The sequence below is a fragment of the Tinamus guttatus genome, unplaced genomic scaffold, assembly GCF_059628265.1.
Source record: "Tinamus guttatus ecotype Peru unplaced genomic scaffold, ASM5962826v1 Tinamus_guttatus_pri_ptg000356l, whole genome shotgun sequence".
Lineage (NCBI taxonomy): Eukaryota > Metazoa > Chordata > Aves > Tinamiformes > Tinamidae > Tinamus > Tinamus guttatus.
The window spans coordinates 4,392,863-4,407,628 of record NW_028288890.1 but is presented as its reverse complement, the minus strand read 5'-3'; the positions used below and the strand labels follow the sequence as shown (position 1 = coordinate 4,407,628).

Below are 14,766 nucleotides of genomic sequence, written 5' to 3'. Positions count from 1 at the left end.
GAGCCCACCGAGCACCACACACTTCAGGAGTTAATAAGTTGTAGGGGAGGCTTTGGCAAAGGCAGGGGACAGGCCGGAGCAAGCCCGCAGGCACCAGCTCAGCGTGTCCTGCTGCTCACGGAGGGGGACGGAGACGGCAAGCACATTCCTGGGGAGGGGGGAGCTGCAAATACCTGGACCGAGATGCAACTGTGCGTGTCGGGAGGCCGGCAGGGAGCCATACGCACCTGCAAGGCACGGCCCAGCGGAGCCGGGGCGCAGACGCCCGCTCCTCCCCGCAGGCCGGGCCCAAGGGGGATGTGAGTGCCCTGGCAAGGCGCCCGCCCCGGGTCCACCTGCCCCTCCAGGAAGCCATGGGCACCGTGGGCTGCGCGGTGAGGGGCTCTGTGTGGGGCCTGGCACTGGGGACTCCAACAGAGTGCCCAGGCAGCCTTCCCCGCACACGCATAGTTTTTTCCTTCACAGCCTGTCCCCTGTTGAGGCTGGTGAGTTCACGGGAGTGACAGTCCCAGAGCAATTACGTGCACTCTCTGTTTCCTATAAACTCAAGGACGAAACATTCGAGCAGGATGAGCAAAGTCATTTATTGCCCGGCCGGGGATCCCCAGGGCGCAGCCATGCAGGAGGCTTGGCAGGTCCCTGCTCCAAGGCAGCAAGCAGGAGAAAGCAAGGCCCACAGGGGCAGGATGGGGGGACCACAGTCTCGGCGAGGCACCGCTGCTGCTGCGGAGGCCATGGGGGCTGTTGCCCTCCATGAGCAGAGCTCGCAGCTGCGAAGCGACGTCCCACTGCACTTTGCACGCCAATGCAAAGGTGCCTGAGTGTTCCCGGCGTTTGCAGGGCCACGGGCCGATAAGGAGCAATCTCAGAGCGGATAAAAAAGCCGACAAGGCTGTAATCTTAAATAAACTGCCTTCCTTTTGGACACGATGTTAAACGTGAGATCTGATGAAGAGTTACAGAAATAACACAAACTGTGACCTTCAGCATCGCCGCCGCAGCGGCCAGGCCTGCCGTGATAACAAGGGTTTCCCCCCGCACCATCCCGCACTCCTGCTCCACTGCCCCACTTGTAGAGCCCCGGGCAGGGGCAGCAGGGCCACCTCCTGTCTCGGCCATGCTCCTGGCCGCAGTGTCCCCAGGCTGCACGGCCAGCTCCCGCGCGCTCACCAGCAAGGTCCAAGAGCAGCGCAAAGCTGAGGGACGCACAGGCCCCGTTGCTCTGGGGTCCTTTGTGGCCACTTCCCCGCACCCCGCAGAGCATTTGGGCACCACAGCGATGGCCGCAGGCCTCACTGGAAGGCCGGGGCCGCTGGCGGGCGCAGGGCCGAGCTGGCGGCCGCGTGACACAGGGACAGCTGCCCGCTAGCGCGGCAGGCGCTTCCTGCTCCGTGTTTTCCTCTGGCACCCAGGCTGACGGGCTCAGGTTTCCTGCTCCCACCTGGGGGCATAGAGGATTCGGGCTGCAGGTTGGGGCTCATCCAGCCCTGGACCCCCCACACTGGCTTGCAGGCTGGCAGGGCCTGCGGTGTCACAGGCATCCCCGCTGCGTCCCCACGGCCGTGGCCATCACAGGTGACCTCCCCCCTCCCTCCCCGGCACCAGCGCCATCTCTGCAAACAAAGGGGAGGGTGTGGGATGCTGGCAAAAGAGCCAGTGAAAAGGAGAGTCCGGCGGCGAAACCCCACCCCGCCGAGCGCTGAGGTAATGCAGCCCAGCCCCGGCACCGCAGCCGCTTATAAGCGCGGGCAGCGGCGCAGGTGCGCGCAGGTGTGAGCTGATCTCCCCGCGCGGCGCAGCGGAGCAGCAGCAGCCCCGGGCCAGGGCGTCTCAGCCAGCGGATTCCTCTCTGCCACCGCCTCGGAGCGCACTCAGAACCGGCCACCATGTCGATGGGCCTGGAGATCGGAGGGTTGTCCCTGGCCGTGCTGGGATGGCTATGCAGCATCCTGTGCTGCGCGCTGCCCATGTGGCGGGTGACGGCCTTCATCGGCAACAACATCGTGACGGCGCAGATCATCTGGGAAGGGCTGTGGATGAACTGCGTGGTGCAGAGCACGGGGCAGATGCAGTGCAAGGTGTATGACTCCATGCTGGCGCTGCCGCAGGACCTGCAGGCCGCCCGCGCCCTCATCGTGGTGGCCATCGTGCTGGCCGTGCTGGGTCTGATGGTGGCCATTGTGGGGGCGCAGTGCACCCGCTGCGTCGAGGATGAGACCACCAAGGCCAAGATCACCATCGTCTCTGGAGTCATCTTCCTGCTCTCCGGCATCATGACCCTCATTCCCGTCTCCTGGTCGGCCAACACCATCATCCGGGATTTCTACAACCCACTGGTGCTCGACGCGCAGAAGCGGGAGCTGGGCTCCTCGCTGTACGTGGGCTGGGCAGCCTCCGCGCTGCTGCTGTTCGGGGGGTCTCTGCTCTGCTGCTCCTGCCCGCCCAAAGACGAGCGGTACACGCCCAGCAAGGTGGCCTACTCCGCCCCGCGCTCCGCCGTGACCAGCTACGACAAGAGGAACTATGTGTGAGGAGCCGGGCGGCCCCTCGCCCTCCTGCTCCCCACCGTCCTCCCGACCCGCTGGCAGCCGCCTTGCCAGTGCGCTCCGTGCCGCGGGGCCACCTTCCGAAACGCACCCGCCTCCCCAGCACAGCACGGCCGCGCAGGGCTCTGGCGAGGAGAACGGCCACCTCCGTTCGGACTTTCGTCTCCACCCGGTGGAGTTTTTTCTCTTTGACCTATCGCTCCCCGGCTCCGAGGAACCCCCTTGCCCGGACAGCCAGGGGTCCTCTCTCCCGCGGCCCGGGGGCACACGTTCCTCCGAGCTAGACGCTGCCTTCACCCTAGCCGTGTCCTGTGCCCCGGCGGGGGCTCAGCTGGGCGGGGGGCACGGGGCTGAGCTCCAGGCGGGAGGGAGGATGGTGCCGGCCCTGGGCCCTTCGTGGGGCTAATCCCCTCGCACCCTAACCCGGGGGGTTATCCGAAGCCAAGAAGGTGCCGAGGCTTCCCCTGCACCGTGTGCAGGCGCAGGGCAGGCCGAGCTCCAGCAGGACTGGGGACAGGGCGGCGCGGGGGCTCCGAGCTGGCCGAGGCGCCCGGCAGGGCCCTGGCAGGGCCGCTGGCAGCCGCCGAGCTCCGGCACGGCGGGAGTGAGCAGGCAGAGCGGGGGCAGGGGCCAAAGGAGGGGGCTTGGGCCGACCCAGGGCGAGGAAAGGTCTCTGGGGTCAGGGCTGGGCTGCGCGAGCGGGAGCCATGCAGGCGGCTGTGTAAATACAGACAGTTTCGGGTAAACAGAGCCAGTTTCGGGTTGCCAGGAGAGCTCTTCGCATGAGCGAGGCACAGAGGAAGCTGTCCCCATGGGCCCCCCTCTCCTCCCTGCTCGGCTGGGGCCTGCAGCCCCCAGCCCTCCCACCCGGCTCCATGGCAGCGGCCGGGCAGGGGCGTCCTCTCCTCCTGTTACGCGTGGGCTGTACGAGTTACATTTGTCAATAAAAGTGTCCTGTTTTCATAGCCAGCGCTGTGGCGTATCCTTGGGGCCGCGCAGGGTGGGGAAATGGGGAGACACGAGGGGCAGGATCCATGTGGGGATGGCCTCAACGCGGACAACAAGGACCCGACGGGGCGCCAAGGAGCCCAGCTGGCAATGGAAACGCCAACCTGCCCCACAGTGGAGCCTCCATGGGAACCCACCGCTGCCAGCACACGCTGGGAGAGACCCTCTGTCCCATGCGAGCCGGGCAGGAGCTCAGAGCCACCCTTCACTTCACAGACCCACGGGAAGCGCTCGGTGCTGGCGGGCGGTGACGCACCCCGAGGAGCTGCGCACGGGACACGCTCCCCTCTCTGCCTGCTGATGCCGCAGACCGTGGCCAGCTCATGGGCTGGGTGACAGCGGCCCCTGGCACCAGGTTGGAGCACAGGGGTCTCCACGGCCCTTCTGGCTGCAGCCCCAGCCCTTCCTCACCCTCTCTTTTCCCCATCAGCTTCCTCCCACCTCATGGGCCCACCACTCTGCCCTTCCCCGGGGTCTTGCTGCTGAGCGGAAGGGGAAAACTGCTCTCCGCACTCCCCATTTGGGGTGATCTGCCAACTTTCCACCAGTGACTTCTGCCTGTGAGGTGACAGGTTAAGAGACAGCAGAGACGCAGGTGAAACCCTCCCGCCGACACTCCCTGCCCACACAGTTCAAAGTCTGGCTCTCGAGAGGGGGAACCGGGCCCTTCTCCCCCCAGCAGCTGCTGGGGCGAGGCCGCGTTGCACAACCGCCCGCACCGCCTGTCCTGGGCCCGGCCGCGCGGCTCGGCGCAGGACAGTCCCCGCCTCCCTGCCACACTCCAGCAAGCAGGGACAAACATGGCCAGGAGCTGGGCGGGGGGGAGGCCCCTCACGCTCCTCGGCAAGGCAGCGGGATCAGGGCAGCTCCTGGAGCCATTTGCGCGGAGCTCCCGTCTCAGGTGCTAGGGCAGCCGGTTCGGGGGAAAATCCCTGCTGAGAGCGAGCAGCTCTCGGCCTCAGATGCACCTGCGGCAGGTGCAGCCAGCCGGAGCCTGGCTGGGTGCCGCGCCGCGCGGGGGGACGGGTGGCTCCGCGCTTTGTCTCCGCGCAACCCGGGCTCCCTTGCTGCGAGGCAGGTGATCTGCCCGGCTCAAATTCCCGGGGGCCCCACCTAGCCCAGCGCTCCTGCACACCTGGCTGCCTCGCCTGCGATAAAGATCAGATCATTGTCAGGACGGAGCAGCCCAGCGCTGCCCGCCCGGGGCTCCTCCGCGCAGCCGCTCCAGCGGGGTGGGCCTGGCGCCCCGGAGCTCGGGGTGTTGGGCAGAGGGACGTGGACGGATGCTCTCCCTGCTGGAGGGGAGGGCAGGCGGGCAGTGCCTGACCTTGCTGCCAAGAGCCTGGCGAGCGCTGCCGGCTGAGCCTGACTCCGAGCACAAGGAGACCTTTGAGGGACGCGGCCGGCCCCGCGGCTCCCCCCGCAGCCAGCCCTCAGCTCTCGGCTCTCTCCTTTCCGTCTCTCCAACAAAGACAGACCCACAGGGACCGAAACTGCTGAAATTCCCCGTGCTGCTTTCCCGACCTTCATGCTGCAAGACATTTGTTCCCATCCAACTGTCTCCCAAGAACCTGGATGGAAATTAAGAGGCCGTACACAGGCCTGCTGGTGGCCCTGTCCCCTTTCACAGTTTAGCACCTGGGACCATTACTGGCAGGCACTTCCCTCAGTCCGTGACAATTTGCAGAACGAATAACAACAACTTGATGGGGAAGCACCCAGCACCTCCCTGAGAGGCTCTCCAAGTCCCGGGGAGATTTTCTGAGCCCTTCCTTATACACAAGAATTTAAACCTGGGACTCTTCCTGGATCACCCATCGCAGGAACTTCCTCAAAGCCCGCGACAGCCGCAGCACGCGTGCTGCCCGGCTCCGGGGGCCCGCAAAGCCCATGGGCAGCACGAAGCCTCCCAGTGCCTCCCCGGGGAGTGCAGAGGAGAGATCTCAGCAGAGGTTTGGAGGGTGCAAACGCTCACGTCCGTCTCCAGGAGGATCCTGGCGGCATCGTGTCCCGCCACCCTCCTGCCCCCCCAGGACATGGATGCTCCCAGCAGCAGAGCGGGGCGAGGGGGACTCCAGCAGGCACCCCACAACCGCCCTGGCACATCCCTCGCTCGGGGCGGATTGGGCAGGGCTCCGGCTGCCCGTCTGCTGGGCAGAGCCGCTCCAAGGCTGGAGCCCTTGTGCCAGGCGCCTGGTGCGGGGACCGCGGTTGCTCCGCGCGTGTTTGTGCCACCACCGCCCTGCCCGGGCTGGGTGCTCCGCTCCTGCTGCTGAGCAGTGACACATCCTCGGTGCGCGGGCAGCGCGGGCAGTGCGGGCGCTGGGCCACGAGCCCCGGCCCGCTGAATCCCCCCGGGCTCCCGCAGCAGGGCAGGACACACGCCGAGCCGGGCCGGGCGGGGTACCCCGCCCTGCTTCCCCGCCGCGGCCTTATCGCGGCCGGGCCTTGACCCGGCGCCGTTATGGCTTTACGGCCCCATAAAGGTGGCGCTGGCGGCTCCGCTTGCGGCCGGCGGGGACCGGCGCGGGCGGCCCCGGGCAGCCGCTCCCGCCCCGCTCCGGCCGCGGCCCCCGCGCCGCAGCCCCCCCCGACGCGGGCGGTGCGGGGAGCGTCGCCCCCTCCGGCCGCCAGGGGGCGCCCGCGCCGCCCCCCGCGGTCCCGGCAGGGGCGGAGCCGCCCGGCCACGTGACGCGCCGCACGTCACGGGGCGCGCGCCTGCGCAGTCGCGTCGCCGCCCGGCGCCCGGGATGTGGCTGCGCCGGCGCCTCCCGCTGCGTCGCGCCCCGCGCCCCGCCGCGAGACCGACTGCGCCTGCGCCCGCCCGCACCGCCGTGACGTAAGCGGCGCCCCCCCCCCCCAAGCCGCCCTGCGCGGGGCGGCGGGAGGGGGCGCGCGGGAAAGGCCCCGACAGGCCGTGCCCGAGGCCCCGCCCCTGGGCCCTGGCCCCGCCCCCGACGGGACTGATCGCTCATGGGGGGGGGAATGTTCTGGCCCCGCCCACATTCATCGGCCCCGCCCACAAGCCTTGGCCCGGCCCTCAAGCTGCCCCACCCCGGCCAAAAGGGCGGTGCTGTTGGCCCCGCCCACTGCCATAGCCCCGCCCCCGGGCGTAACCCCGTCCCAGCCATGGCCCCACCCCTGCGCCGCGGCCCAGCTCCCGGCTACAGCCCCGCTCCCATCCATAGCCCCGCCCCTGGCCCCGCCCCCGGTCGTGGTCCCGCCCCCACCCCGGCCGCCCGGGCGGAGCCGCGGCCCCGCCCCGGCCCCGCCCACACAGGCCGCTCCCGCCGCAGGGCGCTGCCGCTGGCGCACGCGGTGCTGGGGGGCGGTGGCGCGCGCCCGCCGCTCGTGCTGCTGCACGGGCTCTTCGGCAGCGGCGCCAACCTCCACTCGGTGGCCACGGCCGTGGCGCGGCGCCGCGGCACCAAGGTGAGGGCCCCGCGCGGCCTCGTGGCGGCCCCGGGGAGGCAGCGTGTCCGGCGCTGGCGACACGGTGCCCCCGCGCCCTGCCAGGTGCTGACGCTGGATGCCCGGAACCATGGCGGCAGCCCCCACAGCCCACTCATGAGCTACGAGGCGATGAGTCTGGACGTGCAGCACCTCCTGGCCCGCCTGGGCATCACCAAGTGCGTCCTGCTGGGGCACAGCATGGGCGGCAAGACCGCCATGGCGCTGGCGCTGCAGCGGGTGGGTGCTGGGGTCGCTGCCCGGGGAGGAGGGATCTGCGGCCCTCCGGGCTGTCCTGCTGCCCAAAGCAGGGCAGGGAGGTCTCAGGTCGTTCCCAGCTGTCCTGCTCGTGTCCCCAGCCAGACCTGGTGGAGCGCCTCATCGCTGTGGACATTAGTCCCAGCACAACCGCGGCCGTCTCTGAATTCTCTGCCTACATCGCCGCCATGAAGTCGGTGCAGATCCCTGATGGCCTCCCGCGCTCCGCAGCACGCCGGCTGGCCGACGAGCAGCTGCGTCCCGTTGTTCAGGTTGGAGATTCCTCTGCTTGGATGCGATCTTGTCCCTGGGACTGGAGCTCATGGCTCTAGGGCCATGGTCCTGGCTGGACTCTTTCTGCCCCTGCTTACTCCCCAGATCTGCAGGTTGCCAGGCCTGCACTTGTGTTGGGGACAGTACTGCACACACCTCCAGCAGAACGTGGTTGGGTGCTGGGACATCTTGAGGGCTTATTGCTCCTGCTGGAGAGTGTACATTGGCGTGTTCCCCTTTCTGTGGCAGCTGGCAGAGCTGAGGCAGTTCCTTCTCACCAACCTGGTGGAGGTGGAGGGCCGCTACGTCTGGCGGGTAAACCTGGAGGCTATTTCTCATCACTTGTCAGATATCATGAACTTCCCTGTCTTCCACAAGCCGTATCCAGGCCCCACACTTTTCCTGGGAGGATCCAACTCACCCTATATCAGGTGGGTCTGGAGAGGTGCCTGTCAGAGGTTTGGTCTGATCCCCGCACTCTGCTCCTGCAGCTGCCAAGGGTGGGAGGATGCTCAGAGACGGGAAAGGTCCTAGAAGGAGTTCTGTGCGTGCAGCGGCTTGTGTCACCAACACCATGAAGGGCAAGGGAGGTTTGGGGGGAGTCCTGGCCTCCCTTTCCAGGGAAGGGAGTTGTGATCAGACCTAAGATCCTGCCACGTGGAGTGGAAGGCATCTGGACAGACTCTGATCATGCTTCCTGTGTTGTGTTCCCTTGTCCTTCAGCCCTAAGGACTATCCGGAGATCCGGCGCCTCTTCCCAAAGGCAGATATCCAGTTCATTGAAGGTGCCGGCCACATAGTCCATCAAGATAAGTTTGAAGAATTCATGACCGCCGTCCTCAATTTCCTGCCAGCACCGTAGAGCCGGGGTGTCCAGTTTCTCTGAGCACCATGTGGGACCCGAGGCGCTCTGGGAGGGCAGTGAGGCCTCCAGGGCAGTGTGAGAAGAACCTCCCAGCCCATCACTGCCTCTGCGGTCTGATCCTGCCTGCAGAGCCATCTCCCACACTGGGTCAGACAGAGCTGGGGGTGAGTTGCCCTCCCTTGCCCAGCCCTGTGGCCTGTGGGGATGCAGAGTGTCACCAGCCCAGGACGCTGTTCTAGAATGTGCAGTGCCAGGGGCTGCACTTGAGTGTCTCAGATGTTATAAGGGAGCAGGAGAGCCCTCGGGAAGCTGCTCCGATGTGTCGGGGCAACTCTGGCCCCTCACGTTGGGCTCAGAATGTTTTCCTGCTTCTGGAGCACACAGTTGCAGAGCTGCCTGTGGCTGTGCAGAACTTGCAATAAAGCTGCATCAAAGCTGAGGCAGAAGCCAGTCTGGATGTGCCATGGAGGCTGAGCAAGGTGCTGGCAGGCGCAGGAAATGGGGCCGTGCTTACCCGAGGGGACGCTGATGGGACGCTAGAGATGCCCTGGCCCGTAACACAGCAGGCTCTGGGAGCATCACACGCAAGATGCAAATTTACGGATCGTTCCTGGCTCCCAGAGGGAAACGCATCCTCCCTCTGAGGTACCCTTTCCTGTGAAAGAGAGGGTAGCATGGAGAGACCCTCCTCTGCCTGGGGATCAAAGCCCAGCACTGCAACCGTGCTGTGCCCGGGTGTCGCAAGGGCCACGGTGACGTCCTGGGGGAAGCAAGTGCGAGTCTGGGGCTTCTGCACTCCTGGTGTCCCCTGCATGCACTGAATGTCCCTCAGCCCTGCCAAGGTGCCGGTGCCCTGCGTGCTGCTGAGCAAGGCACAGGGAGGGGGAAAGCTGCCTCTGGAGCAGGGGGATGTTTAGAGATGGCCAGGGGCTGTTGCAAGGAGGGAACAGCTGGAATGTGGACAACCGACCTACTGCTTCAGGCTTGGGGCTTATGCTCGGAAATCCTCTGGGGCGGGGGCCTGAGAGGAGCTTTGCCAAAATCAGCTGCGTGGGCAGGACATAACGGCCTTTTACATAACCCTGCAGTGAGAGCCAACAGAGCAGGCTCAGCCTAAGGGGCTGCGGCCCAAAGGCTGGAAAAGCAGAGGGAAGGGAGGGCAAGAGGCATCTGTGCTGCCCTCTGAGCTGGAACAGACAAACTAACACAGAGCTTTGGGAAGGGACCCTGGTGTCTGCTCTGGCAGCTCTGCGCTTGGGTGAATTGGGCACTGGAGGAAATGGAGAAAACAAGAGGCCACATTGCCCTGAGCCACACGCCAGGGAAGCGGGCGGGCACTGAGCAGTCCGTGTGCAGGAGCCTGGCACCCGGGAGCATCCGCTCGTCCCCAAACACGGGCAATCCCTCCGAGCTGCTGCAGCACCTCCTGCCCAGCAGCCAGGAGATGGGGATGCAACAGCTGCCAGCTGGGGTGATCACCGACCCCCCGAGGGGCACAGGCAGAGGAGAGGTGCAATCTGCTGTGAAAAATCTCTTTATCAAGCAAAAGGTAAATTTGGAGACATGGAGGAAGTGGCACTGGTGGCGAGGCGTAGTACCTGTCATGACCGGGGACATGCTTGTGCTGGGAGCTCTTTTTGGGAATGGTTAAGAGATACTGAAGCAGCTTTGCATTTAGTGTCCTGTGCCAGGGTCTTTGCTGTTCCCTAACAGAGCGTGCTCTGGTCGAGGTTACTTAGAAACCCCAAAAAAGAACCAAGAAGACCAAGGACAATTTTATTTAGAGGATATTCCTGTTGTTTAGCAAAAGGGGACAACATGATTTAGTTTGGCAATTCATTGTGCTTCTGTAGAGAATGCAGACTTTTCTGTGTGTTGCTTTTTTGGAGGCAGAACATTACAGATACGAAGCTGGTTTTGGCCTTTCCTCTTCCCGCTTGTCTGAAGAAGTGTATTTCCCTGGAGCAGAGCCGTGTTCACCTTGAGCAAAAGGTGTTCCACCAAATTCAACCACTTCCTTTCTGTGCAGGTCTCTTTTTTCTTTTTTTTTTTTTTTTTCCTGTTAAGAATGTAAGAGAAACCACTGAGCCCTTCCCTGAGCTCCTGTCCTCTAGACACACAGCTTGGAGATGGAGAGGGCCAGGCCACTGCTTGGCCCTTGCCACAAGCCCTACAGACAGGCAGCCAGCGCCGCGTGCGCTGCAGCCCGGCGGTGCAGAGGAATCCTAAGGGCGGGGGTGAAGGGCTTCTGCACACGTGTTGGGTAGAGATAACTCACCCCCAGGAGGAGATCAGCAGCCTGGGAAAAGGTAGAACTTTTTGATCAGAGTAGTTCGTTCTTCTGCTGGCAACTGCTGAGGAAAATTGTCAAAGGAAGATTGAACCTGAGGGGAGAGAGACAGCGGTGAAAATGAGAGGAAAATGAGAGCAGCTCCGGTGTCTGGCGATGGGAGGGATGTGGCAGGCCGCACTGATACGCCAGGCCTTGCGTGCCCACTGTGTGGCAGGCCGCCCTGCACTGCTCGGTAGGCTGGTTTTCCTGGCCAAACTGGAGGGCCCGGAGCCCTCTCTGATACAGCCCTAGGGACGTGCGGAGAAGTCGCCTGCCCTGGCTAGAGCTCTGCCCTGAGCAGGGCCCTGTTCCCAGAGCAGAGACTGTAACTATCAGCAAGGCTGCACCTGCGGGCGCGCATGCTTCACACCAACATCCCACCTTTCGGAAGATCTCACGCAAGTGGTTGTTATGGGCACAGCTTCTAAATTGCTGTATCAGGCGCTGGATGAAAATGGAGCCAGTGAGGGGGCTTCTCCAGGCGACAGTATCTGAGGAGACAGAAGGCCTTAAGTGTCACTGCACGGGTACCTCCCACCGCAGCAGGGGCCAGCGCTGGGGCAGGGGCAGAGGCTTCACCTTGCTCTGAGCACCCAGGTGGCATGGAGCTCCCACCGAGGCTGGGGCTGTGGGAAGGAAGGGGGGTTGCTGGTGCTGAAGGAGTCATAGCTGAGGAGAGGCTGTTGCCATGAGCGTGGGGGCTGCAGCAGCTCTGGACAGGACATGGGCTAGGGTGGCAGATGTGGGAACCTTCTCTGACATCGTTAGGTTTGGTTCATCTGACCCGCAGGCCGAAGGATGGGCAAAGGATGGCTTAGAGGATCCTAGAGGAAGGCTAGATGTGATGTGGTTTTCTCCACCCGTTTCTCCTTTCTCTGTTTCCACCCACATTCCTGCTGTGTGCCAGGCTGGCAGGGCTTGGAGCTGAGCGGTGTATTCCTGCTCTGCCAACCACTCTGATAAATCTGCTTGGGAAGAAGTCCAGGCAGAATCAGTGGGATCATGGACAAGCAGGGAGGCCGGGCAGCTTTTCTTTTTGGGGAGCACCGTGGTGGGATGGTGCTCCAAGGCACATGGAAGAGCAGCTCTGAGCTAAGGCAGCATCAGGAGGGCACAAAAGCCTGGATGTGGAACTGCTGTCCCTGAGAAGAACTGGGAATCCCGGAGCAGCTGTTAACACGGCACTGAAGGGGCACTGCCTCCTCCAGCTGTCACTGCAGCACTCCCTGAACAGCACGTGCCAGACCACACAGGAGGGACACTCGGCCAACGTGCCCCGAGGAGGACGTGGACGCAGGAGGTCTGTGGCTAGGGACAGGAACCACCATCCTCCCAAGTTCCCCCGCAGCTGAAACCCATCTCGGGAACTGGTTACCAGGGGTGGACGAATATAAACAGGCAAAATCGCTCTCCAGGTGGACCTCACGGATCGTGTCGCTTTCCAGCCCTGCAGTGGTCATGCGAGTCGAGCTGGCACCAGCCGTTTTGGGACTCACCAGCACAGACCCATCTTTCTCTAGGGAAGCAGGAGCACTTGTCAGCGATGGGGCCTCTCATTCTCCCGCCACCCCAAGGGCTCACGTGCCCTGGAAGAGCCCGGCCTCCTCAGCGCTCCCGTGCCGCTGGTGCGTGGGACTCACCCCCTCGGCAGGCCTGGATGATGAGCACCTTGGGCTTGCCCAGCAGCACCTGGCAGTGCTTGTTGTTGAAGGTCTCATAGATGGTATCGAGGGATAGGATGTCTGTGTTCCCATCTCTGCTCCTGGTCCCGCAGATGCCAGCCCTGACCCCATGGGACATGAGCACCAGGAATGTGCTGTCAGACTTCCAGTGCTCTTTGCAATGGGCAAACTCCTTCAAGACGTTGGCCATCTCCTACAAGGAACCAGGAGGTGGGAACATCAGCGACCTGCAGCTGTCTTGGCAAAGACCCAACCACCAGCCCTGATCAGGAGCCACTGCCACTGGGGACAGGGTTGTTCCTGCGCAGTGACTGTCCTCCCAAGGGTCTCCGCATCGCTCCTGGGCCACGTGCTGGCTGCTTTGTGCGATACTTTACCTGGGAAGTTAAGTTGCGGTGGGTTTCCACCTTGTAGCCTAATTCTTCCAGCAGCTTTGTCATCCCCTCAACATCTTTTTCGGCCCCATGCCGCTTGCTCAAGTGCTCAAACTCAATGTTGCAGATGAGCAGGGCCCTGCGGGTTCGCATCTCCGCGGGCAGGTACAGGGGGTAGATCTGTAAGCAGGGACAGAGGCTGGGCTCAGCTGTGGCAGACTGCAGAGGGGGGTTCTTGGGTCCCTCATCCCAGCACCCACCTCTCTGTACCCGCAGGGCATCTCCCCAAAGCTCTTGCCCTATCCCCCTGGCAGCCCCTGCCTGCTCGTGCTCCCAGCTCTCCTCTCCTGCACCCACTGCACCTGGTTTCCCTCTGCCTCACGGATGCGCTGATACTCGCTCAGGGAGCACCGCTGGATCCACTGCTGGCCCTGGATGCTGGTGGGGAGCACGGGGGTGACATCAGACCCAAGGGAGGCCAGCTGCGTGTCAGGGGGCCCTGCAAGCACAAAACCCGCAGTTACGCCACGAAGGAGCTGCAGCAGGCGGGGACCGTCCCTGCACAGGGCAGAGTGCGCATGGGCGAGCGAGCTGAGCTCTGCCCCTCAGCAACTGCCCCCCCAGGGAGCCCCATGTCCATAGCGCGGCACAAAGGACGCAGTGCCGCAGCCCAGCAACGCTGGGGGCTCCCGACCACCCCACCAGGGCCAGGCCTCCCTCTGGCACCCCAGTAAGTGGCAAGAGAGAGCCCAGCATGGGCAAGGCCAGCGCCTGGCAAATCCCAGCAGGAGGGCCCGGACAGGCCGCCACTCCGCAGGGCTCACCCGCATCTGCATCCAGGCGTAGCTCTTTCGCCAAGTGGCCATCCCGGTTTCTGAGGCTCTTGATGAGGATCTGGCTGGCGCGGGGGCCCTTCTGGCGCACGCTGTCGATGAGGCAGCGGGCCTTGTCGGCGCGCAGCGCGTGCGCGTCCCTCACCGTGTCCACCTCCTCGGGGCTCAGCACCCGCTGCTCCAGCAGGTCGTCCAGGAGCCCCGCGATCACCGCCTTCCCCACACGCTCCACGAAGGCCGTGCGCACCCCGCGCAGCCGCTCGTCTGCAGGGCAGCCCCGTCAGCGCGGGCCGCCCGTCCCCGCACTCTGCCCCGGGGCCACCCGTCCTCCCCATCACCCGCCCCAGGCCGCTCTCCGGTCCCGGTGCTCCCCAGGGCGCCCTCCCTGTGCCCGCTCCCCGCCCTGGCGCTCCTCTTCCCCCACTTCCCACCCCAGGGTGCTCCTCCTTCCCCATCTCCCTCTCCGCTTGCTCCCTACCCCTCCCTCCCTCGCCCAGGAGCTGCTTCCCTCACTGCCCACCTCCCACTTTCCCACATGCCAGCAGGGACGTCCCAGGGCCCCGGAGCGCCCGCGTCCCCGGAGCTGTCCCTGCCTCAGCTCCCAGCCTGTAGGAGCAGTTTTCTTGCCCTGTCCCCCGCCCCGGCCTGTCCGCACGCGCCGGGCCGGCCAGGGCGAGCGGGCGCTGAGCGGGCCCGTCCCGCGGCCGCGCTCTCCCTCACCAGCCATCGGCCCTCAGCGCCGCCTGAAGTCACCCTTTCGCAACAGGGGAAAATGAAAGCGAGTGAACGATTCTCACTTCCTGCCTCCCCGCCGCGGGCTCCCTCCCTCCAGCCCTCCCGGCCCCGCTCGGGGTTGGGCGCAGGGCAGCCGAGGAGGGCAGTAGGCCCCGTGCCGGGCGGGCAGCTCCGCGGCGGCGGGAGAGCGGCCGCAGCCGGCCCCGTCGGGGCTCCGGGGAGCGGAGGCGGCCCCAGGGCCACCGGCCACGTGGCCAAGGGCCCGCGGCCCCTTGGCGCTCTCGCCCCCTTCCCGGGAGCTGCCCCGGCGGGACCCGCGCGCCTCTTCCCTTCCCCGCTCGGCTGCCCGCGGGGAGAAGCTGCACTGGGCCCCTCCGTCCGCCCCGCACTGCCGCAACGGGGCGGCACAG

The 14,766-nt window shown here is 65.1% G+C and overlaps 3 protein-coding genes across 3 annotated transcripts; 2 read left to right on the top strand and 1 right to left on the bottom strand.

Annotated features, from left to right (window-relative positions):
- The first annotated feature begins 1,843 nt into the window (after positions 1-1,843).
- CLDN3 (claudin 3) lies at positions 1,844-2,562 on the top strand. The gene has a single exon (XM_010222423.2). The coding sequence runs from the start codon at positions 1,887-1,889 to the stop codon at positions 2,529-2,531; it is 645 nt and encodes a 214-aa protein (XP_010220725.2). The 5' UTR covers positions 1,844-1,886; the 3' UTR covers positions 2,532-2,562.
- A 3,742-nt stretch (positions 2,563-6,304) lies between these two features.
- Positions 6,305-8,400, top strand: ABHD11 (abhydrolase domain containing 11). The gene is made up of 6 exons (XM_088529962.1): positions 6,305-6,393; positions 6,851-6,986; positions 7,071-7,244; positions 7,364-7,534; positions 7,785-7,966; positions 8,259-8,400. The coding sequence occupies exons 1-6, from the start codon at positions 6,305-6,307 to the stop codon at positions 8,395-8,397; spliced, it is 891 nt and encodes a 296-aa protein (XP_088386088.1). The 3' UTR covers positions 8,398-8,400.
- Positions 8,401-10,677: 2,277 nt separating this feature from the next.
- On the bottom strand, positions 10,678-13,889 carry LOC104575689 (caspase-1; the record flags this gene model as incomplete). Its single annotated transcript, XM_010223073.2, has 7 exons — positions 10,678-10,784; positions 11,114-11,223; positions 12,108-12,248; positions 12,373-12,607; positions 12,792-12,968; positions 13,151-13,287; positions 13,613-13,889. Coding segments are annotated over 7 exons (1,170 nt in total), but the record flags the coding sequence as incomplete, so codon positions are not given.
- Between the last annotated feature and the right edge of the window lie 877 nt (positions 13,890-14,766).